We start from the raw sequence: 24,150 nt of genomic DNA, 5'->3' as shown, positions 1-24,150 counted from the left end.
GTTTTATATTTCACTGCAACAAGTTTAAAGGAGTAAAGAACACCATTAATACGATACAAATTCCCATATCTCTGACAAATTCTAGAATGCTTATATAGTTAATTAAAGTATATTTTGCGTAAGATGGGTAAAAATATTCCAGTTAATTTTCTGAATAAAAGCTGGGAAGACAAGACGTCAGAATTAATGAGGTGTACGGTTTCTAGACTTCACTTCACGATTGGTTGGTCAATGTGCTTCCTCGTGATATTTTACTTTTCGCTGAACATTCTATATTAATGTTTATCTTATTTTAGCACCGGAGTGGACTGAAATGCTCATTCAAAAATATCTTTAGATTGGTGTACTTACAATCAGTCCCTAGCAGTCAATCGCTTAATACAAAGCGCTGTACGCTTCCTGTTGTTGTAATTAATATGACAAGCCAATACATCTAGTTGAAATCTATTAATTTGGTCAACCTACTGTACGCGACGCACAACTCATTTGTAATTATTTACTAAGGTACAAGCGTCCCCGTCTGCCCTTGCCCTTGCCTCAGCACTCCCTCAGCACTGGCCCATTTATTTATTGTCCTGAAGCAGTGGTAGGGTTAATACTGGGACGTGTAAAAGTGCTTTTTTAAGCCTATTTACAGAAATAAATGAGTTTTACTGAGTTTTTACTGAGTTTTACTGCTCTACCCGCTTGGGGTTTCAGTCTGTAGCAGTGATATATGGATAAAATCTTAACAATTTTGAAACACTCCTTACACTAATATGTAGAATTGAGTCCCCATCCCAATATACATATTACAAAATAATACCCTTTATCATCTGCTTAAAAAATATCTTATCTTACTAATATTATAAATGCGAAAGTTTGTATGGATGTCTGGATGTTAACAATAACATGTTTGTTACTCTTTCACGCAAAAACTACTGAACGGATTTTGATGAAGCTTTACAGTATTATTGTTTATAACATAGGCAATAATTTATAACGATCTGTGACACTAAATTTCAGCCGGGTGAAGCCGCGCGGCCGCGGGCAAAAGCTAGTATTTAATATATTTTACGCGTATGAATAAAGAGTTATTTTTAAAGTAATAACTCACGGAATTCCCATGGTCTTTTTCATCTCCTAATTGTAAAGCATGGTGTAACAATACTCTAGGTGACGTGACGTGGATTAGCCATTACTACTTATTTAACACTGGAACCTTCTCTTAGCTATAACCGTCTACCCGCTTCATCTTCATGGGCGTACGTGACATGTAAACCCGCCGTGTAAACGACATTAGTCCCGGGAACATACAGGCTGACGGCAGCACCTGTTGGCGTGATATATTATAGCTAGCGCGCGCGATTGACGATAGAGTCAATTCCGCGCCGATCTATCACGATTCCCGCCAGACATTTATTCAAAATCGCTCTGTTTAAAGCGCTCAAATAATAATCTTCTACCGCGCAAAGCAGCTTTCATCATAATTTAAAAACTAAAGCAATTTTTGAATTATAAATTGTTTTCAGTAGCATTAACGACCTATTGTTCTCCACTTTGTCTACAACACAATAGCACATTCTCTACCACACCCTCGTTAAATGAGACCAAAGAAAATTGTAACCTCACAAATCCGGTTCGTAATCTAAAAGGAATCCCGTGTTCTTAAGGGATTGAATGAAAAGAACATTTAATCCAAAATCGAACGTCTTTATTTACATAATGCTTGAGCGTTCGTCTGTTGGGTACTTTAACGGGCAGTTCGATCCCACTGAAAGTGAAATAGGTTCCGCAGATAGCCCGAAGGTCCGCGTAAACAAACAAAATATTCGGTATCTGCCCTACATCACCAGAATTAAATGAGGAGTGAAAAATGTACCTGTATCCCGGTATAGGCGTTTTTGTTCTCCGGATACGCGTGCGGGGCAAATTTGAATTTATGTTGCCCATAAATTTTTTTCCTCCTCCGGCAGAATTATTGGCTGTGCAATATATTGCCATTCGGGACGTGCTGCGGCCCGCCAATTTAAAGAATCATCCAAACATTTTTACGACTTCTCGCAGGAGCAATTTTCTTAATTCATAACCTGATCTTACCTAAGGGATAAAGTAAGAAATATATCGACGTGGATGTAATAATCGAAATACCTATCTGATAGGATTTCGGAAAAATCAGAGTACCCAACTGGCGCTACTGGAGACTGGTGACAAAAGAGACTCCGTTTGCACAGCGCCTTATACAGGGTGTGGTTTTGTAAAACAACGCCCAGTTCAGGGGTAGTATACACGATACTGATGCAAAAAAAAATTTTTACCTTAAATTTTCATGGAGATAATCCATGAAATCAAGAAAATTGTATTATTACGCGGGCGAACTCCCCGCTCTCCCGGGGCGGCGGCCGCATGTGCTCAGTGGTGTAGCGGGGTACGAGGGGGTGGTGCGGGCGGTAACAAGCACCATCTCGAAAGTTTTAGGAGACGTTTGAACAAGGTTTTTAGTATTAAAGTAATAGTTAAAATTTTATTTATATTTTTCTGGCAATTACTTTCATGTGTTCTACCACCCCTGAGATGGGCGTTGTTTTACAAAACCACAGCCTGTATTTTATGAGTGCACTCACCTGGGCGCCCACCATGCCTTCCCTGAGCCGCGGGAGATCGGTATGCGAGTACTTGGAGATTGACCACGGTTCCACGATGGTCAAATCGGTGTCGAGCTCGAATTCGTTGATCTGGTTCCTCAAGAATTTGCGGATGTTCCACGGCAAGTCGTTGTGCCTGAAAATAAAACCTTAATTAGTATCTAAAGCCATTTATTAACTACAAAATCCAAATATCTTTTTAAAAAGATTTTTCGACAGGGATGTTGAAACCATAAAAATAAAATTGAATCGATCAAGTTCACAGAGCGATCGAGAACGTAGAGTTGGTTAATAAAAACGCGTTTCAATTTAGACGGTTAGTGTCAGATTGCAGCCGTACCGTTAGTTCTTTCCTGGAACACAAACTATCCAGTTTGAATTCTTAGGTTAGGTTGCACCATCTTACTTTAACTTACGGTTATTGTTATGTTACGGTCAAAGTCAGTTGGTGCAACTCAGCCTTGCACTGTTATTTTACTTGATTTCATTTATTTTATTTTGAAACATTACAAAACAAAAAAGAGGAGCTGAGTAGTGACACATTGCAATGGGACATCAATCAGTATACAGCAGCATTCAAAGAGGAACTAAGAGCAGAGTGACTAAGACTGGGTTGCAGCATCTTACTTTAACTTTGACAAACGTCAAAAATCTGTCAAACTCCATAAAAAAAAAGCACTGGTTATCGTTACCGGGACCGTAACGTCAAAAATCAAATCAAAAAATATTTATTACCCTTCACAATTTAGGTACACAATACAATAGAACTAAGCCAAGGATTTCTAACCTAAAGTGCGAGGGACTGGTGCCTGAAATAGGTTTCAAAAGAGAAACCTGTGCTACGGGTCACCAGGCCTCACCCCCGGAACGAATGGCGTTATATAAGGTAATAACATAGACGTGCATGCATTAAACTTACATATTAATAGCTTAACAGAGAAGACTGAAGTGTGAATGTGTGTGTCGTGTGTATGATGAGTGTGAGCGTATAGGTTGTGTGTGTACAGAAGAAGGTGAGTGTGCGAATGAATGCGAAGGTGTTTTTCTATCTATCTATCTATATAAATAAAAATGAATTGATGTTCGTTAGTCTGATTAAAACTCGAGAACGGCTCGGCCGATTGAGCTGATTTTGGTTTTAAAAAGTTTGTCGTAGTCCAGGGTAGGTCTAAACGGAGAGCAAATAAGGAAAAATTGCGATGGCTTATTTATTGCCTTTAAGGCGGAACAGAGTTCGCGCAAAAGAAGGTGAGTGTGTGAATGAATGCGAAGGTGTTTATTAACAATAAGATTAAAGGGACAATTAGGCATATAAACGAATACACATAGTACGGGATGTTTGGGAATCATCTTAGGGGGCGAATTAGTTGTTCTGTGGCTTCATAATCCAGTGTTTTAAGGTGCTGTATGACTTTTTGTTTGCAGCTAGAAGTGGTCAGAGAGTAAATTTGAATTCTTGTGTTAATTTTGTTATAGAGGAAGGGGCCTAAGAAGCAGAAGAATTTTGTTGCAAGTGTAGTTTTTAAGAGCGGAACTATACAGACTGTACCTTTCCTGCGCTTGTCATTTACTAGGTCGGGGTTATAAGGTGTCTGCTTGTGTTGTTTTATTATGACGCGAAGCACGAAGGTTTGCCTGACCGTGAGAACATCCCAGACCCTATATAGCTCGGCAGTAGGGAATCGGAAAGGGAGACCGGCAGAAACCTTAAGGAGAACACGTTGGGCTCTTTCAACAGGTAAGATGTGCGATTTAGCAGCACCACCCCANCTATTTGAGAACCTCTGGATAAGACCAGAACGCAGAAATTTTCGTCATCTAGTAAGCTATAATCACGTACTTAAAATCCAAAATTTCAAGTCTGTTGGTCATTTAGTTCCGAAGTTAAGCGAAAGCAAAGTTTCGCATTTACGACACTCACTCATTGATAATCATCAAAATAGAACTAGTACTTCCCATAAAGTCAGAGAGCTGAAATTTGGTACAGAGTTAGGGTTTAATGGCCACATAAAGGGAAAACTATATAAAATAGGAAAATCGAAGATCTGGAGTAACACCACATTCATAATAAATACTACTCCGGCACCGTGGTGTTCGCCTGTATCGCTCACCGCTAGATGGCGCTAGCACTAGCAAGCGGTGTCCAGATTTTTTTCCTTTCTAGAGCCCCCCGTCGATTAAGTTGAATGTTGTGTAATTTGCATTTCGTTGATTTCGTTTATTATATTGTAAGGTTCGCTAAGGTTATGCTATTAAAACAATTCTGATTCGTTGTCCGTTTTAAAGGTCGTTGTGTTTATTTGTGTTTAATATCGTAAAAAATGTCGGTAAAACGACGACGTTAAATAATTTTGCCACTTTCTACAAAAAGAAGTGAAATCCCACCAAAAACATTCTGTAAAAAACTAGCCAAGTCTCGATGGAGCTGCTTGTTTATCTCTAAAAGTAATGAAATCTAGACAAAGTCGTGCCAAGTCTATCAATGTTGTGTGACTTGGCCGTTGAAGGGTACAAAACCAGGTAATCCATGACACCATTGCACCAATCTGTCGCCAGAACCGCTACCCATTGGCGATGGAAAATTGCCACTTGGAAAACGTTGATTCAATAACCAGTCAATTGTAGGCTTAATAAAGCTGCGTATTTAAATAATACTTATTGTATGATTATCTTAATAAAGATTGTTCAACGGCCAAGTCACACAACATTAACTATAATAAAAAAGAAATCGCAGTAAAGAACCATAGACTTGGCACGACTTTGTCTAGATTTCATTACTTTTAAGAGATAAACAAGCAGCTCCATCGAGACTTGGCTAGTTTTTTACAGAATGTTTTTGGTGGGATATTAGGTTACAGAATTAACTGGATCTATAGGAAAATTTAATGTTTTCAGCCTCCATACTAAATGAATGCCAACCAAACAATAATAGAAGTATTAAATTTTTTTATTCAATAATAAACACTTAAAATGAACTCGTAATTGCATTCTTATTTAAAATTATTCTTGGAAAACATTGGTTTTAGGCTTTACTTGCTATAATATTAACAAATGCATTATGACATGAGTGTGCCATGACTGTGGCTGTACTAAATGTATGGAAGCTGGAAACATTGAACTTTCGAATGGATCTAGTTTATTTTGTAACATATTATTATAATTGGTACCGTTGGATAGAGCTCGTGAAACACTTTCAGGATCAGTAACCAGTTTTTGAATATCTTGTATAGTTTTTAATATTATGTGGTTTTACTAAATGTATGGAAGCTGGAAAAGTTGAATCCCATCAAAAACAATACTTGTAAAAAAAACCAAGTCTCGCAACTCAGTTGTTCTACGGTAAAAAGTTGTGAGATCCATGTAATACCAAGTCCAGGCCAGGAAATCTTTAAAGTTTTACATAAATATATTGACTTGGCCATCGCATGACGTGTTTGTAAATTAAATTAGGTATTTAGTCTATTTTATTATTTAGTATCAGTTTTTCGATATCTAGTATAGTTTACAAATAATCGAGTGAGATCACTTAACGTTTCCACCCTGTATACCTCGTACCACGTGTGTTCATTTAGAGGTCACACAGACGATAACTCAGCTGCAATGGCTTAGTGGCAGTGTACGCTTAACTGCTATTTGCTGGTGGCTTTGTTGAAAGAGCATTGCCTATGTTAGTATTGCGTGTGTACTCGTATTGCATGCCTTATGGTTTCTGATCATGATACTAATAATTTTAGGCCAATTTTATTTAAGTGTTAGTGGTGTATTTGTAGCAATTAATTATTTACTAACAAGCATTATAACTTTACAACAATATACTTGAGTTAATTATTGTAATAACCTGAAGATTTAAGTACTTATGTATAAAGTAATAATAAAGATGATGGGAATAATTTGGAAGTAAGTTTCTTGCAGAGATCTCTCATTAAAACTTCGCAAGAATACTAGTATAGCTAAGTTTTATCACGCAACCGAAGTGTTTAAAAATTCTCCAAACCATGTTCTTTTTTATGTTATATGTACCTATAATGATAACTACACTTGCAACATGTACTTTTATGAATAAAAAACACGTGATCAAAAATGATTTATTAAACCTTTGTTCGACAGTTCAAAAATCTATTTTCCTAATGCCCTACTTTAATCCTAATTTAATCACGGATCCAATCTAAGAAGGGGCTCACCGGAGTTCCCACTCCAATGGCCACCTGCGCTTCTTCAACAACTCCACCGATACTGCCCGACTGCACAGCGATTATTCTACCGCCGTGCACGAGAGGACCTCCACTGTCCCCCGGCATTATTTCGTGCTGCTCCCCCTCACATTTATAATGCACATACAACGCTGGAGTATACCGTTTTTCAGAGTTCGCATATGTCACTACACCTCTTCCTATACGCAATGGCTCATGCTGGTACGCCATAAAAATATCAAACGCAGACATTTTATTGTTGTACCTTGAGTTATCAAACCCCATGTACTCGACAGTCAAACCCGATGCAGATTTGTAGTCAATTGCTGAAAGAGTCCCGAATTTTGAGATTGGAACTTCATCGACCAGCAGCTATGCTATATCGTTCTGTACCCAATGATTGTACACGTATCGGTAGTTCGGATGTCGTATCATCCTGAGGACTCTGCTGAATGTTGTGGTGTCGTTTCTAAGGAGTGTCACATCGCCGTATCGTATTACGTGAAGGATACTCTTTACACAGTGAGCTGCTGTCAAAACCCAAGTATTTGTGATCAAGGCTCCTGAACCAATCCGATAGATATCAAGTCCTCGTATGATTCTTTCTTCTGCTTCTAAGGATACTACATAGGGATATTGGTTATCCTTATCAGTGTCTCCATTAAAAACCCTCGGGGTGTAAAACAACTCGTTTCTTGCATACAAATTGGCTATCGTTTGTGTGATTATCACAGTCTTAAAAACATCGTCGCATGAGGGTCAAGAATTTAAACATTTTACCATGAATGAAATTTATCGGAACTTGTTATCGTGGACAATGTTCCTACTGTATTGGCTAGTTTTATAGTGTTTGGTGGATATAAAATATTTTATTTTCGCATACATTATTTTATTTTACGCAACAATACACTGTTTCATGAATATTTGATTCAGACTGAATTTTTGTTTTAACAAGTTTAACTTAAGTTTTTTTGCGAAGTAGGTAACTAAGATTACAATAATACCGTCGAGACTGGGTCAGACATACTAAATTAGTTTTTTGTGTTAGGATATTAATCCAGTGCCTTTGTGTATAAAGAATCAGTTTTATTTTGAACGTCTTACTAGCCCAGATATTAGGGTAATGATCACTTTTGAGTAAAAATCTACTCAAGCACGACGTAATGCGCCATTTCAACTCGATGTAGCACTGTTATTATTTAATTATGAAAGAAAAAAAAATGAGTAATATTTTCTAATTATCTGTCTGACGGACAAATAATTGAAATTTTGTCATCTAGCCTATTCCTCATACAAAATGCACAATATGCTTAAAGTCTTTCCAGGTGATTGGTCTTACATCCAATAATAACTTACCCATCAGTAAGGGGCACCTCTTCCAGGATCTGCTTGGCAATCTCAAGTCTCTCCCGGTCGTACGACGCTGCGGCCACGACGGCGGTCACCGCAAGGAGAACGCACGCGACCGCGCGACGCTCGCACGACGTCACCATCCTGACTGCAATAAAAAAACCTTTATTATAGGTCGCGCAGCAAAAGTTGAGACAATAAACACGAGCATTAATCTATACATATACTTTTGTCACGCTGACATCTTGCGTATTCTGACTGATTGATGTGTTCCGAATCCAAATATTACATCAGTGTGAGATGTGTTCGCCTCAAGTTTTATTGCACGACCTAATACGTCATTTAACCAGCTAAATGCACACTTAGCGTGAATAACCCTGGTTAAGCTATAGGGATTACAAATGCCATTTGCTGTCGAACGGTTTTCCGCGTTACGAGTGAAATAATACCCTTCAATCGAACCTTCCGTCAACCCCTTCATCCATTTTCATACGCCTAAGAACTGTTAAATGGATTTCAAGCATGATTCATGTGGTAGTTTCAGGCCACAGACGACAATCGTTCACGTCGGAATGTCCTTAACGTGACGTTGGATTGACGGGAGAGCGACGGCCTGCGGCCTGTTGCTGACGTTGCTTCATGTCGCCTCGGTCTGCGATCTGTGACAATTATTATTAGTCGTCGTCTGAATTAGGACGGTAGTTGTGATACATGCTCGACTCTCTTGTACAGGACTTACCTATATGTATTATGGCGCCCTGAAAGTTCTGCCGGTAAAATTTTGTATCATACTAATCAGGCAATTTATGATACCGCGTGAGATTGTAAACTTACAGTGCAGTGGGTTGTCGAAAAAAAAGGGTTAAATTTTAATCTAACTAGGTACGTCAAATTATAATCTGACGGAATTCACAATTTTTACGGTGAAATGTGTATGCGAAATAGGTCTTCTATGTGGTAAACTGTGTTAATATGTAGAAACTTATAAGTATCACGTGTTTCATAACATTGCGTCAAAAAGCTATTTTAATTCACAATTTGATAATAATTCTTGTTCGTCAATATGTTACATTTCAAGGTACCTACTACTGGAGGTTTCAGCATATATTATAAAAACATAATTCTTAAATACTAAGTATTTTTCGCAGTTCTATGAAATTGAAATGAAAAAAGATTTTTCCACGTTCATTGTTTAATACTGCTAATATTTTTTGATTGATTCCAAGTTAACACCGACAATATTGCCGACATTTGTGAGAAAACAAATGCCACTTATTTAAATCAGATGACATTTTTATCAGGAAATTAAAAGTGGCATAATAATTAAATTAAACAGAAAGGCTTTTGGCCTTACCTGACAACAGGTCGTCATTTCAAACGTAAAATAATTTTAATTTCAGCGTGCACTATGCGTTCGCATTAGTATTTAAGCTTGGAAACATTTTTGTCCCATGTTAAAAAAAATAGTTTTTCTAGAATATTTTCTGTTATTTTCTTCCTCTTCTTTAAGATAAGAAAGAAAACAATACGTAATAGTCTGATGGTTTTTTTAATAATACACCTTTGTCCAGCAGTGGATGTCTTTCGGCTGAAATGAACACCCCCAAGGTGTATTAAACTAAACACCTTATTAACTACAACGGAGCGTACTTAAAGGTAGGTATAATAGTCTTCATATTTTATCTTTTTTTTTAACTTTTGAATTAGCGCGTAACCGCGTAAGGTACCTACGAAGGAACAGCAGTATTTAATCAAGTCTCACTATCCACCAACGCGCCCTAAAACATGGCATTACGTCGTTTGTGAGCATCATACGCCGAATCTACAGGTCACAATTATTATTTCACACCTGTACGCGGCTCATACGTCAAATGCAAGCACCGGAGGCTGATAGAGACACTGTTATACGATTTACTCAAGTGGGACAGGGATAGAAATAATAACAATGTCACCACTACGGGCAGGTAATCCCCGGACTGCGATGGAATACGTAATAAAGGTTTGTAACAGGGTCGGGCTTTAAATGTAATTAGAGGGCGACACTGCGTTTTTTGCCTATAAGCGTATTGTCTCTGGGCGCTACTGACAAGGATCGGCGATGATTAAAAGGTTTCATAACATTAAGGAGTTTTCGGCAATAAATTAACGCGGTATCAACGGTCGTTGAGGCGCAGTTTTTGGCGCTAAGTAATGAGATTAAAAAATACCTGTCTTAAAATTACAAAGAATAGATGTTTTTTGTTTGGGAGGTCAAACTCAAGTTATGTATATTTATAATATTCACCATTGCCTGAATAAATGTCAATAAGTTATTTTATAAAGAATTTATTTATTTATTATTTAAATCCCAAGTGAAGACACTGACACTGCATCCAAGTCGTGTGCTAGATTGGCGTGGGAAAGGTAAAAAACATTTTGTTTCGACCATCTGCATACTGAGTATTCTTTTTACCCACTGGTCACATCTGGTTAGAAAGGTGTTAGGAGGGCGTGTCATGCTGAGATACCATTATCTTTTCTTGTTATTTTCATTCATCTAGCTTTAAAATATCAACATAGGTTTGAATGTTTGGTAAAATGAAATAAAATAGTGCTTTTTTCCTGTGATGCGAATTTCGGCACGCGTGCGGATCTGGTCAGCATGCGGGGTGCCCGCATTTCATTATTTTCCTATTACGTCATTGCATGTAACCAGCGCACGTCACAGATTAGAGATATGCAGAAGGGCATTTCTACGGGGACGACCGATCGACCTACTGGGGCGAAAAAAGTACTTTTAAAATTGAAGTACGAACTTGGAAAAAATCACACGTATTTATAGGACTCTTGACTTGATGGAGAGTATATTTAGAAGACCGCCAGGTTTTACATCTTTCCTTAAAAAAATCCGAAAGTTCAAAAACGGGCGAAATTTGGCCTAAAATGGAGTGTCCGGTTTCCAGAATTTACTCATTTTTGCTTCATAACTTTTGAAATAATAACTTCCCCATTATGATACCCACATTCACAGAAAAAGGGATAGTTAATAAAGCCATATAAATGAGTTTATTTATTGTAAGTCCTTGGGTTATAATACAGTAACACATTTAAATTTTGTCCGACGTGTATGCCTCAATTCCGTGATTTTTACTTTTGTGCTCCTATATCACTAACTACGCACAGTATGAACACCCACGACTGATTCCCATAAACTAGCAGTTGCACTCGAGTGGTCGAGCAGTATGGAAGAGGGATCTGTCGCTTTGAGGAGCATTTTTCAGAGGTTTGAAATCACTCAGAAATTTTGGTCACTAGTCATTTCTCAAACCGGTGTGCGACATTAATAATGTTCATGAAGTATTTAATGAGATTACTGCTGAATTAATTAAGTATTTGACTGATATCTGCCATTACGTTTGGTACAAATTGTTGGAATTTATAATATTTCCGAGTAATTTGATGAAATGTGATTTTTCCTCAATTCCGTGGATCTCAATTCCGCGGAATATGGGGCATCGAATTGAGAAAACACGTACACCGAATTGATATTAAATGAAAATTAGAGACTTTTATTGTGCTATAAATTGTTTGTGTATCTTAAAAAAATAATGAAATCAATAGAGCATAATAATAGGGTGAACTACCAATCAATGGACCGTACTAGTCATTGGACAGAAGACAATAAAACTTATTTTTTGAGGTTTCATTAAAAAGAATACACTGCTATTGCTATCTTATCAAAATCATTCTTCCAGGTTCTTCCCTCGACCTTCACCAGATCGTCGGTCTACCTAGTGGGGGGCCTGCTCACTAGTCCGTGGTTTCCACTCGACAACTTTTCAGTCCCAACAACCATTATCTGTACGAGCTATGTGCCCCGCCCACTGCTACTTGATTTATGCAATTCTGCGGGCTNATAATACTAAAGCCTTTTCGGAAACAAGCTTGTTCGGAAGACTGGAAGTCGTCGAGTCTGCGAGCGAGATGATTCGTAAGGACTCTCGAAAACAGCTTGTAAACACGCCTCATAAGTGAGATGAGTCTATAATGCTATCACCACACCTCTATGCCATGCCGAAGGCGTGTTTTTTCCCCTTTCGAGAATGACGGAATTGAACTGCTTCTGTAGAGCTTTTAGTACCGGCGTAGCTCAGCCATGATGCCGTAACACCCGGTGCCTTGTTGTATTTCAGCTGTTTGAGAGCCATTTTAATCGTGTACAAACTGACGTCCAATATATCTTCGGTATAGTGTCAGGTCAATCTAGCTCTTGGGTCTTGCAATATTTGTTTTATGTTTAAGGTTGAGAATAACTAAACAAAGAGACCTTTTATTTAAATAAAATTAAAATAATATATAAAAATTAAGAATTTATAGTTCCTTATTAAAAAATTAAACATATTGATTAGGATTTTTGTTTTATTCCATTGGTATTTCAGACACATAAACCTAATATGAACCATCTAATTAATAGACCAGCAGTCAGATATCAAAACGTTTTAAGTATTTATTATATTGATTATTGAAATACATTAGGTATTTCTTCATAATGTCATCAATTCTAAGTTTGCGGAGCGATTTTTATATTTGGAGATTCATTTCTCAATTCCGTGATTCATTTTCTCAATTCGGTGCTCTCTCAATTCGGTGTTTAACTTTTCTCATAAACCACTTCACAATATTTAGTGACAATGCTATTTTTACATTCAGAATGGAGTAAAATTTATTTTTTTGTATTGAAACTACTTCAAAAACTAAATATAAATTTTAGCACCGAATTGAGAAAAAATACGCCGTGCTGTAGAAATGCCCAGAACCGCAAGCACGTCGAAATCCGTATTACAGGAGAAATACACTGCTGTATGTATTGTGAAATTGTACAACAAAGATAAAATGTACCTTTGTGTTAGTAGATGTAATAGAAGTCTATTAGACGTCACAAACATAGATTTGTATGGCTTGTTGAAATGTTGAGTGAGAGTGCCGTCTTGCGATATGGAGACACTAATGAGTCCTTTGATGTGAACTAAGGTTCTGCGCACATTGTTGCTGAGAGTTTGTGCCTACGGTAACCACACGAATGAAAATGGGAGGAAGTCTATTGTTATGCTTGTTTAACTTCATGTATTATTTTTCAGGTCATTAGTTTTCTTACGTGCGCACACATTATCTAGAATTATAATTACAGAAATAATGACTTTTACATTTATAAAATCATAATAATTATAATTTTTTAATCATCACACAATACCTACACAGGTCTTCGTCCCACCCAACGATTCAGTATGAGTGACATGTGTACTCCTATGTAGTAAAGTATCCAGGTTTACACTGCATTTATGTATATTGTTGTTTGTGTGTGGTATGTGTCTGATATGCCGTTTCCCGTACAAGTTGCACTGGGAAGTCGAATAATTTTTCAATGATAAAATACCAACTTAAAATGTTTAGATTCTGGTGTTAAAGAAGTTAACATGGTCACCGTACTAGCAAAATATTCTTAGGTATTTGTGATTCAATTGCCTTCCAGCACTTACTACCCCAACTAAATGGAAATACTCGACTGAAGTAACTGTTGTGTACGAGCGTCGAACTTTGTTAGCTCGACTGGCTCGACACTTGAATATACGGTATCCAGCAATTGGCTTTTAAAGGACTTATAGGTAGACCATATTCGTCTAATAAATGAAGTGTATTTAACACGGAATTTATGTGGTTCGTTATAGCTTTTACTCCCCTATGTCCACTATAATCCCTATCCTACGTTCCCACTTGTTCTAAATCGTAGCACTAATGAGAAAAAGTTTCACTAGTTCTAACGTAGAACTACTTAAAAGAACTAGTGGGAACGAACAAAAAATATCTACGTCCTACATAGAAAAATACATGTATACTTATATTATTACGCATGAGGCATTTTTATGAGGCGATTACATCCTGCTATTTACTATGTAAAGTGCATACTTAAATAAACAAAAGCTAAATGCACTCAAGAATCAATTTTCTTATTTTCTGCCTCGACCCAAGCCATAAAATCACTGCACAAAAATTAGTTTATGCGACGTCCCGCTTGTTACTACGAGTAATAGAATCTCGTGGCAATAGGGTTGTGACTAAATCAAGTACAAATACAAATCCAGAGGGGGACTTGGGGACACCAGGAGTAAAGGCTGATGAGGACCATAATAATATGGATGCGCTAAGGATGGTAGAAAACATTGACGTAGCGCGCTTCTCTTCAGAGCGACCGGCGCTAAGCCCGATCGCGTATAAAGATACTATTTGTTTTGCGAGAATCATTTTGACAAGATGTTCACTTTATAGAGGTTGACGGGTTTATCGGTTGTTTGTCATCTTTTTGTTTTCAGAGGGATGTCTTTCTATTACAATGAATTTATTGTAGTAGTCAGTTTTGTAATCTGAAGCAAGATTTTCTTGAACTTCCTATTTATTAGAAAGAGTTATGAGTTTAATCAGTACAGGATTCAAGGCCACATTTTAAATATGATCTTTTGTATGTTGACCTCTCGTTTTAACTCTATACTGTATGAGCGAGAGGTAACTCTTTTGTCTACCCGCAAAAGTTGTAAGTAGAAATAATTGCGATACTTATTTTCCGCGAATGAAGAGAAACGAACGAATGAACGAACTAAAAGAGTTAGAGCTAAGGAAACGAATGGGAGTAGTTGGATCTGTCAAGACGAAAGAGCAATTAATAGTAGCCTCGGCGTTATTAGGAAGTGTTAGTGTGTTGTAAAGAAAAGAGTTACGTCACAGAATTAGTTGGTGGAAAGCTTTTTCATAAATTCTCGCGTAAATTTAAAGCCGACCGCAAACCGCAAAGAAATGTTGCATCCGCAGATCTACACCGTAGGGTGCTGGTGGTTTTTATGTATGTATAAAAAAATTACGACCTTTGGGATTTCGTAAGGGTGTGCACTCGTTCTTTTAAAAATATTAGTGCGACAGGTATGTCAGATTAGGGGTCTGTTCCACCACTTGGTGATAAAGGCTATTAGAATTTAACTGTCATATTAGGTAAATACCTACTTTCAAATCACAGGTTTATCAGCGACCAGGTTTGTTTATAAATAAACTGATTCCAAATGTTTTCCAGTCAAAATAGCAATTTCACATTTTTCCTTGGAATTTTCCAATCTTTCCCTCAAGAAGAGGGTAAAAGTGATAACAAGTACATTTCTATTTCCTTAGATTATAATCGACCATTGATTGCCCTGAGTGAGGCCCCGACATCCGACACGTTTCCGCTGCAAGTTTCTCTCATTAAAAAGTTTTAACGCAGCCAATTAATGTTGTAACTCGAAAATATTGCCTGTTAAGAATACTGCGAACAAAATATTCAAAACAATTTAATAATTGCTAGAGCGTCACAAAATTTTAAACGAATATTAGAAATTAATTAAATCACTCTTTACATATGAATATGTCTCCTACTACGAGTAAGGCCCGGTTTTTTGATTCGTAGTTAAAATAACCAATAGTCAAATTTGACAGATGTCAAATGACAAGTGGTTAAATATCAGAAAAAAATGTTTTTCGAACAATGGTTAGCTTGACTTTTGGTACATTTTTTAACTATTAGTTAACATTTTGTTAATATTTAACCATTAGTAGCAAAATTTAACAATTTGTTATTTTAACTATGAATCAAAAAACTGGGCCTAAGAGTGTTCAAGTCAGTTTCTATATTGTATTCAAGTTTATTTATCACTGTACCTCCTGCGCATATAAATAACAGGCTTGTCAAATTAAGAGAATATAAAATCCTTCATCATGTCTATACGAGCCTAGTAGTAGTTGTGTATTCTTTCACACTATACTATCAATATGTAACGGAGAGTTTTCAAGGTAAAAAACAGGCTGAAAAACTTACCTCCTGATAAAAAGTTCAGGGGTCGACTTCTCCTCCTTCGACCTGAAACAAATTAAAATAACATTCAAAGAGGTTTTTAAATATGATTTCATGATAAAGATACTGCTAAAGTTACTCTAGAACAATTTATCAGCTCTTACGGCAAGTAATGGTTTCTCAGAGACGACAGAATGTGTTTTAGTAAGCTTTCCGTAATGTATTATTTCTAGGATACCCTTTCCTCTTGATATTCTTTCTTGAATTTCCGTGTGAACATTTTATACGTTTATAAAAGTCCTTGTAATACTATTCTTAGCCTAAGTTACACTACAAGTACGAGTATAACCGGTGTTTATGTATAGAGTTCTTACTTTAACTTAACTGGTTAAACAATAATCAATAACTTAATATTTTAAACTATTTTTTAATATTTATACGAGATAATCTCAATATCGTAAACAAAATTTAAACAGAAACCATATGTATATGTATATAGTACATAATGTGAAGTTTATGTTGTTGTTATACTTACATGGGAGAATAGGGACTAAAGTTAGTAAGACGCCTAACCAAGCGCGGTAATACATCGTTAATCATGTCGCAACTAACCGCATTTTGCCGTCTGAATGTGAACTTTATTACAACTACATAAGGCTGTTTATATGACACTTTCGCTATTTAATTTGGAGCTCTATGGTAGTTGCGATAAAAACCGTGCGCTCGTGATGGTGTTGTTAAACGCCGTGAAAAGGATTTTGGGCTTTAGCGCTGTTGTAACAAGGCAAGCATTAAAATGTACCTTTGACTTAAAAGTTGTTGTGTACAAATCGCGGCTGTTTAGCTGAAAACGCATAGATAATATTAAGCAGTAAGTAAGTTAAAGTTTGCCTTATTCTGTGACGAAGAACGTCCAGTTGTATGTTTTTCACAGAGGCACAGGTAATATGTAGCTTTTAGAAGGCCGACGTAATGTAAGACTATAATCTTGTTGAATTTGTCTTGTTATCTATTGGTTTGGCTTACCTACACTGGCCACTAACACTAGAGACATAAAAATTCGTTCATACAAACATACTTTGCTGCTTACTTAACTGCACTGTACCACGCGTTTAGTAAGGCCTATTAAGCACAGAGAGATGCGGCACGAACACAACGATGCATATTGCGGACTTCCGGTAGTTTTCCTGTACTTTTAGGGCCTGTAAGCCCATCCTGATTTCTGAAGCATGTATTTCCTGGCAGGAAATTTCTCGAAATAACATACATTCTTTGCGTAGGCTATTTAGCTTAGGGTTTCAATTTGTAACACTAAAGGTGCTTGATCAATAAGATAAATATTAATTAATTTTCTTAGGCTGAGTTGCACCACCTAACTTCTACCGTAACTTTAACGATAACCGGTGCTTTTTGTATGGAATTTGACAGATTTTTGACGTTTATCAAAGTTAAAGTAAGATGGTGCAACCCAGCCTTAATGTGATTAAACCTTAAAGTTTGTAACACCGAACTGGATGACAAGCTAAAATAAAGTGTTCTAAATTAAGAGTTTATTGTTTAAGCTCATTGTTCTAGACTGGTGGAAACGTAATTTATACTTTTTGTATAATATAATATATTTTTTTACTATCAACATAGTAAAAAATATAATACATATTTATGTATCACAAGCGAATGGCCCAAATAGGGGAGAGTTCGGTATATTGTACCGCCGGGTAAATTGTACCACCCTCATATTTCCTAAAGTATTTATTGAATGTCTGTAATGGCAACACTCAGCGATACACAACTAAAATCAATTAATATCGGCCATGTGGTTTTTGCCGTGACAACAAACACGTGTGTTTTATTTTGAAAAGTATTTTTTCATTGTTTTCAAGTAACTTTTGACAATACATGTTTAGTTTGTAATTTTGTTAAATTTAATCACAGGGTGTTTCTAATATATTATTTAGAAGCGTAAATTAGTGTGGATTACAATTATTTGAAACATTTTTCGGTATTTATAAGCTATATTTTTTACCGATTTTTTAAAAGCACTATCACCTAGTCGGCTAAATTGTACCACATCAAGTTGTATGGAACTTTACCAAAGGATTTTGAAATTTTTTTTAGTAAATCATATTTTGAAGTTATAATAGCGTAGTTATGTTTGACTAACAATAAATGAAAGCAAAAGACTGGCAAAGTAGATTAGGTACAAGTGTGCGTTACGATAATTGGAATTACAAAACTTGTACTCAAAATCGTGATAACGTGTAAAACAATATCGATTGTCTATGTTATTAACTACTGTTCCTTTTCGTTTCCTAATTTGTTAAGAATGTATCGTATAATATTTTGCCATAGTTTTTTTATAGGCTTGAAATTTATTGAAATCCAATTTAGTAACCCTGTGGTACAAATTATCGAACCGGTTGGCTAAATTGGACCGAAGCTCTGAACTCGTACTTTGTTGATTTGTGCTAAATATACAACAATCATGTTAATTAATACTTATGAAATAGTAAGTTGAATAATGTATCTTTTATTATATACCATGGACATCAGCAAAAACAAAAGAAAACTATGTGTAAAATGGGATTGAAAAAAACTGGACCAAATTAGCGGACTCTCCCTTAAATATTGAAAAACATTATCCTCCTTCTGACGCAGTCGGGTAAAAAGAAAATAAAGATGTGCGTATTTCCATCAAGTTGGTAGCGACTACGACGACTGCTACGAGATTCAGCTCGTAGCAGATTGCTACGGGGCGACGCGTGACGTAAAATCAAAGCGGCATCAGATTCATACAAGCAAAATGTATGCAACAATAGCCCCAACTGTATCGGTTTCGGATTTGAGATTCGAGATTCTAGGAACTAGCTCGATCACTTCGATCCTTGCCGATCGCCTGACTATGGTGATGAACTCACTTCAACACAAGCATATACTCGTATTTTGCGTTAGGAAGCGTTAACAGGAATATTGGTCACTGAGCAATACAAATAACTAAAACTCTTTAAAAACCTAAAAAAGAATACCACTTCGAAACTTCGATTTTCTCTCACATCGAATAAATTAAAAAACTATTTATATGATGATGTAAACACAATCAATAAAGTTACAGAATGGCCTCTAAGTAGCAAGCAAAGCTAATTATAATTTATAGTTTCGCACCCCCATTGAGTTTCTGAGGAGGCATTATGATTGATTGCTCATGTTTATTATGGGAACAATGTAGTCTATGGTTTCTGCGAAAACTATTAAGAGTATATTTCTGCAAAATTAATATAACATTGTAGGTAATTAGATAAAAATAAAGGCATCCATCTATTTTTCCTGTAACTGAGTACATTTTGGTGCTTAAGCATTGTATTAAGACCTAAAAGAGTTTTGTTATGTAAAATAAATTATGAAGAGTTACGTATGAACATTTTCAGTAGTTTGAGTGATCATGTTGATCTTTGTATGTACGAGTAGTAGGTAGGTACCTATGTATTATGAAAAGAGATGTTGAGCCTTAAACCAAGACGTAAATAAAGTTCAATGCCTTGAGGAAAACACGTAATCTTGTGTAAGATTGGACTGCTGTACCGCACCGAATGCAACCAAGCAATAACTGGGACATGGGCCAAACGTGCCTCCAAAGCCGGGTCCAATTTGAACCGGATAAACGGATTCAATCAAGTCTTTGCCTAATTACCTGGGCACTAAAGTGTTTTTTGGCCAACTCAATGTTTTCTCATTTCTGGCGTCAGAATGGCTGGAAACTTCCCTCGTAATACTTCTTGCTTGTTATCAAGTTATAGTTAATAGCAAGCACTTAATATGTACGAGTAGGTCAGCAATTAAGTGACGTCGACCGTGGCTTAAAAAATCTTAACCAATTGATAAAGTTTTAAAGAATAGCAGAGATTTAACCGTCTCTGTGGTCTAGTGGTAAGACCACCTGCTTCAGACGCAGAGGTCCCGGGTTTGATTCCCAGTGGGGGCAGATTTTTCCCTTTCGTCCACTAGGATCCCCTAAACCGATCCCCCAGGGGATCCCCGCGAACTCATCTGTGGGCAGATTTTTCTGCTCAGTGTGGTTGGTGGTAGGGCTTGTTCTAAGTCCGCCTGGCTAGCTACCACCATCTTACCTAAGTCTGTCGCCATAACAACAATGTTAACAGCATTTTTGTGTTCCGGCTGTTAGAGGTAAGATAGCCAGTTCCTCCGTGGTTGAGGATTCCGGGTGAAGCTCGCTTCCACCTTCGGCCTGATCGTCACTTGCCATCAGGTGAGTTACAAGCCAAGAGCTTCCTCGTTGTGGATAAAAAAAAAGATGCCATGCTATGGCCGAAGGCACTAACAGCGATGTATGTATGTTCACCTGGTAAAGCGTGTACCTCCCAAAACCAGATGATTACGTTACTAACTATAGGTACTGACTTGACTTGAATTATTCAATCTTATTACATCTCAATTCAGAGTTCATTTGTCGAATAACAGCTATCGGTAAATATTTCTTCCGCCTGAATAGGCGGTTCGGGAGCCAGCTGTTTAGTTTCAATTTAGTTTACAAATTAACAATTTCATGTCGTTTAACTACACTCGGCATCAAATAAAATCAAAAAACCGCACCTTCCGCGACGCGAGCTTTAAAGATTTTCTTCTGACACAATCATGGTGCCCCAACAATATTGGTGTTATTTGAAAGCCCAATAAATAAACTTAAAGAAAAATACATTTAATTTTTTTATAAATTAACCTACCATAAATGTGATGTGAAAAAAGGCCTCACCTCTGGGACCAACTTTTGTGGTTATTAAACCAAATAATGCATTCCATTTCGGACGGTACAGATATGTACCGCGCCGGTTCTCCCCAATCCGTCCCCCGGACACGGCCTGAGCCGAGGTCCGAGCCTACCGTGGCGCCCTCAGGCCGCGTCCGTAATCCCCTCGATCGGGCCCACTATAGTGAGCCCGCCGTAGGCTGGACTTTGGTCAGGCCTGGCTCACTCCGCGCGGTACATCGATAATTACCTACAGCGAAGCGCCCCGCGGCGGGTATTATATCAGTCGAGTGTCACGCGCGCGCCCGTCAGGACGCTGGCGTGCGTTGTAGTATGATTATAATTCTATGATCGAAGTATTATTTAAAAATGGACATAAAGAGAAAGAAATATTGTGCGGCGTTCGGGTGTTTAAATTCGAAAAGAAATCTACCGGATTTATCTTTTTTTTCGCTTCCCAAAGATGCTGAAAGGTATGTTGACCATGTAGGTAATCAATAATTCTTAGGATAGTATAGGAACCTAACCTTCTATGACTACTGCTCAGAATGCGTTCGTTCGTTTCAGCCAAATGACGTCCACTGCTGGACAAAGGCCTCTCCCAAGGTTTTCCATAATGAATGCGTACTTACCTACATACGTACCTCATTACAAATAAGTAGATTAATTATTTTTTCACTAGACAGCAACCCTAACAGCGTAAGAAGAGTTCAGAGGCACGCGATAGAAAGAGACAAAACTTGTAGGTGAATAAAATTGTAGGTACGTAGTGCTGTGCGAGCTGAATTCCACTGTATCGCGTCGCAGCAAGTCTCGCATTTATTTAAATCGTCTTGCGGAGTAATCCTTCTGTACCTGTACTATTACTTATTCTGTGCTTTGGTCCAACACCGCGGTGGGCAACCTTCTAGTTGGGTTCGCCACTGATCGGGCGCCTTATGCGCTTGATACGGCCCGATCGCCAAACGGCTAGAGTACCTTCAGTACTCGCCACTCTGCCCAGTGAAGCTGGAAAAGCTCTTCAAGCTACAAGCGTGCGTCCCTTCAAAAGCGATTAATCCCAATTTGACAGTTTTATAGCTATAAAAGTTGGCTCAAGCGTAACTACCTGTCGCTCTAAGAAGAGACTCTCTTTGGGGTAAAAACCTTTCCTTTAATGAAATGAAGTTTAGATCTAGGCTTTCAAATGGTACCAGTGATGGTGGGAAGTGGGGATGCATACGTTTGAAAAGTGCTTGTAGCGGGAGGTGCGATTTATTTGATGCCGAGTGTATTTCACGAACTAATTAGGGTTATTGGGACTTTTGCATTTATATCTCTAATGATAAAATTTATTAAATAGTGACAGCCAAGATCTATGTTATTATGTAGTTTGGATAAACACCAATCTCCTTGTGAAATTATTTAAAAAAATCGAGTTCAAAAATGTAAACGCTGGTAGCGACTACGACTAATGCTACGAGATCCAGCTCGTAGCAGATTGCTACGGGGCGACGCGTGACGTGAAATCAAAGCGGCATCAGATTCATACAAGCAAAATGTATGCAACAATAGCCCCAACAGTATCGGTTTCGGATTTGAGATTCTAGGAACTCTAGCTCGATCACTTCGAATGACTTCGATCCCTGCCGATCGCCTGACTATTGTGATGAACTCACTTCAACACAAGTATAATTATTATACTCGTATTTTGCGTTAGGAGGGGATTAACAGGATTATTAGTTGTAGAAATAACTAAAAATCTTTAGAAAACCTGGAAAAAATGCTTTAAACCTTCGATTTTCTCTAACATCAAATGAATTAAAAACACTTACATGATAATGTAAACGCAAGCAAAGCTATTATAATGTATAGTTTCACACCTCGACTAAGTTTCTGACGAAGCATGATTTATTGAACTGATAAGGGTTATTAGGACTTTTGCATTTATATCTCTTTTTTTTCAAGTAGTTTTACAGCCAATATCTTTTTTATTATATAGTTTGGATAACCACCAATCTCTTTGCTCCAATAGTCCAGTTATTTGGCACAAAATAATGTACTTACCTGGAAAGTTTTCCGGGACATTTATAGATTTCGATGTGTCCTTTCTAAATCCGAAAAGAGCACATCGAATAAATGTACCAATTTTCAAACTCCCGGAAAAGTTTCCAGGTAAAACTACCAAATAACTGGACTACAAACTAAAAGGTAAAACTAAACGGAGCTTTCACGTGACTATAAATAATAAACATACTGGCACTTGTCCCCGGTATGATTAACTCCCATTGCAGTCAGAGTTACCAGACCATACCATTAATAAGTTACAACGTTTAGTAATACAGACTAGCATAGATTAATTGATACCGTTTTGTATCTGATTGCAAGCTTGTTGAACTATTAATTGGTTTCGATATTCCAGGAAATCGTTAAAGGTTAGTTTAACAGAGCACCGGTTTACGGGTGATCAGACGATCTATCATTAATTGAACATAAATAAAGCAAATTTTGTTATACCAAAACTACGCACCACGTTGTTCGACATAAACATGAGTGCAAACAGTTTTAGGGCTCTTTTTCACGGAGACATTACGTATTTCTTCTGAATCCCGTTTAGCGAACATGTTGTTTGCAGATGTCTCGCAAAAAACGTTCGAATATGGAATTCGAATTTTAAGAGCCATTTCACAAAAATATTCCGCGCGAATTTAGGTAAAAGCTGTCAACGCAACGTCAAAAGAGTAAAAAGAACGCTGAAATGGACAAAAAAATCTTGAGCCGTGACCGTATTAAGACTTGATTTAAGTTATTAATTTTAAGGTAGAATGAGGTATTCAAAATTGATTAATTAATTTAAATTTTTAATAGAGTTTATTAAGTCTTTTATATTTCAATTCATAACGAAACACGAACAGGTTCGTTCGTTCGTTTCAGCCAAATGACGTCCACTGCTGGACAAAGGCCTCCCCCAAGGTTTTCCAAAATGAACGGTATAATATGTAAAATATATATTAAGTACAAAATAAAGACAGTCACATAGTGAAAAATAAATCTGCCCCCTTACAGCTCCATCATCGGACCCTGGATACGAAATATTTGTCAAGGTGAATCACACAAGCCTTAACTCCATAGGGTTCTATTGTTTTGTTACGGAGGTGGCCATTGCATCTTCTCCATCTGTCTGTCTGTCTGTCTGTCTGTCTGTCTGTCTGTCTGTCTGTCTGTTACGCTTTCCCGCTTAAACCTCGCAACCGATTTTGATGAAATTTGGCATAGAGATAGTTTGAGTCCCGGGAAAGAACATAGGATAGTTTTTATCCCGGTTTTTGAAACAGGGACGCGCGCGATAAAGTTTTTCTGTGACAGACAAAATTCCACGCGGGCGAAGCCGCGGGCGGA

At 37.3% G+C, this 24,150-nt stretch overlaps 1 protein-coding gene across 1 annotated transcript in view; it reads right to left on the bottom strand.

Annotated features, from left to right (window-relative positions):
* Positions 1–2,603: 2,603 nt before the first annotated feature.
* Positions 2,604–24,150, bottom strand: part of LOC114354133 (putative dipeptidase MGYG_00085) — a gene marked incomplete at its 3' end in the record, with an annotated part of 129,822 nt that continues 108,275 nt past the window's right edge. Inside the window, exons 2-4 of the mRNA XM_028306389.1 lie at positions 16,038–16,079; positions 8,171–8,312; positions 2,604–2,760 (exon numbers count right to left, since the gene is read on the bottom strand). Coding sequence (XP_028162190.1) covers positions 2,604–2,760; positions 8,171–8,312; positions 16,038–16,079 — 341 coding nt within the window. The remainder of the gene's footprint in view (positions 2,761–8,170; positions 8,313–16,037; positions 16,080–24,150) is intronic.

The sequence above is a fragment of the Ostrinia furnacalis genome, unplaced genomic scaffold, assembly GCF_004193835.3.
Source record: "Ostrinia furnacalis isolate ACB-3 unplaced genomic scaffold, ASM419383v2 OfSCF1919, whole genome shotgun sequence".
Classification (NCBI taxonomy): domain Eukaryota; kingdom Metazoa; phylum Arthropoda; class Insecta; order Lepidoptera; family Crambidae; genus Ostrinia; species Ostrinia furnacalis.
The sequence above is the reverse complement of the archived record's forward strand: the minus strand, read 5'-3'. Positions and strand labels throughout refer to the sequence as shown.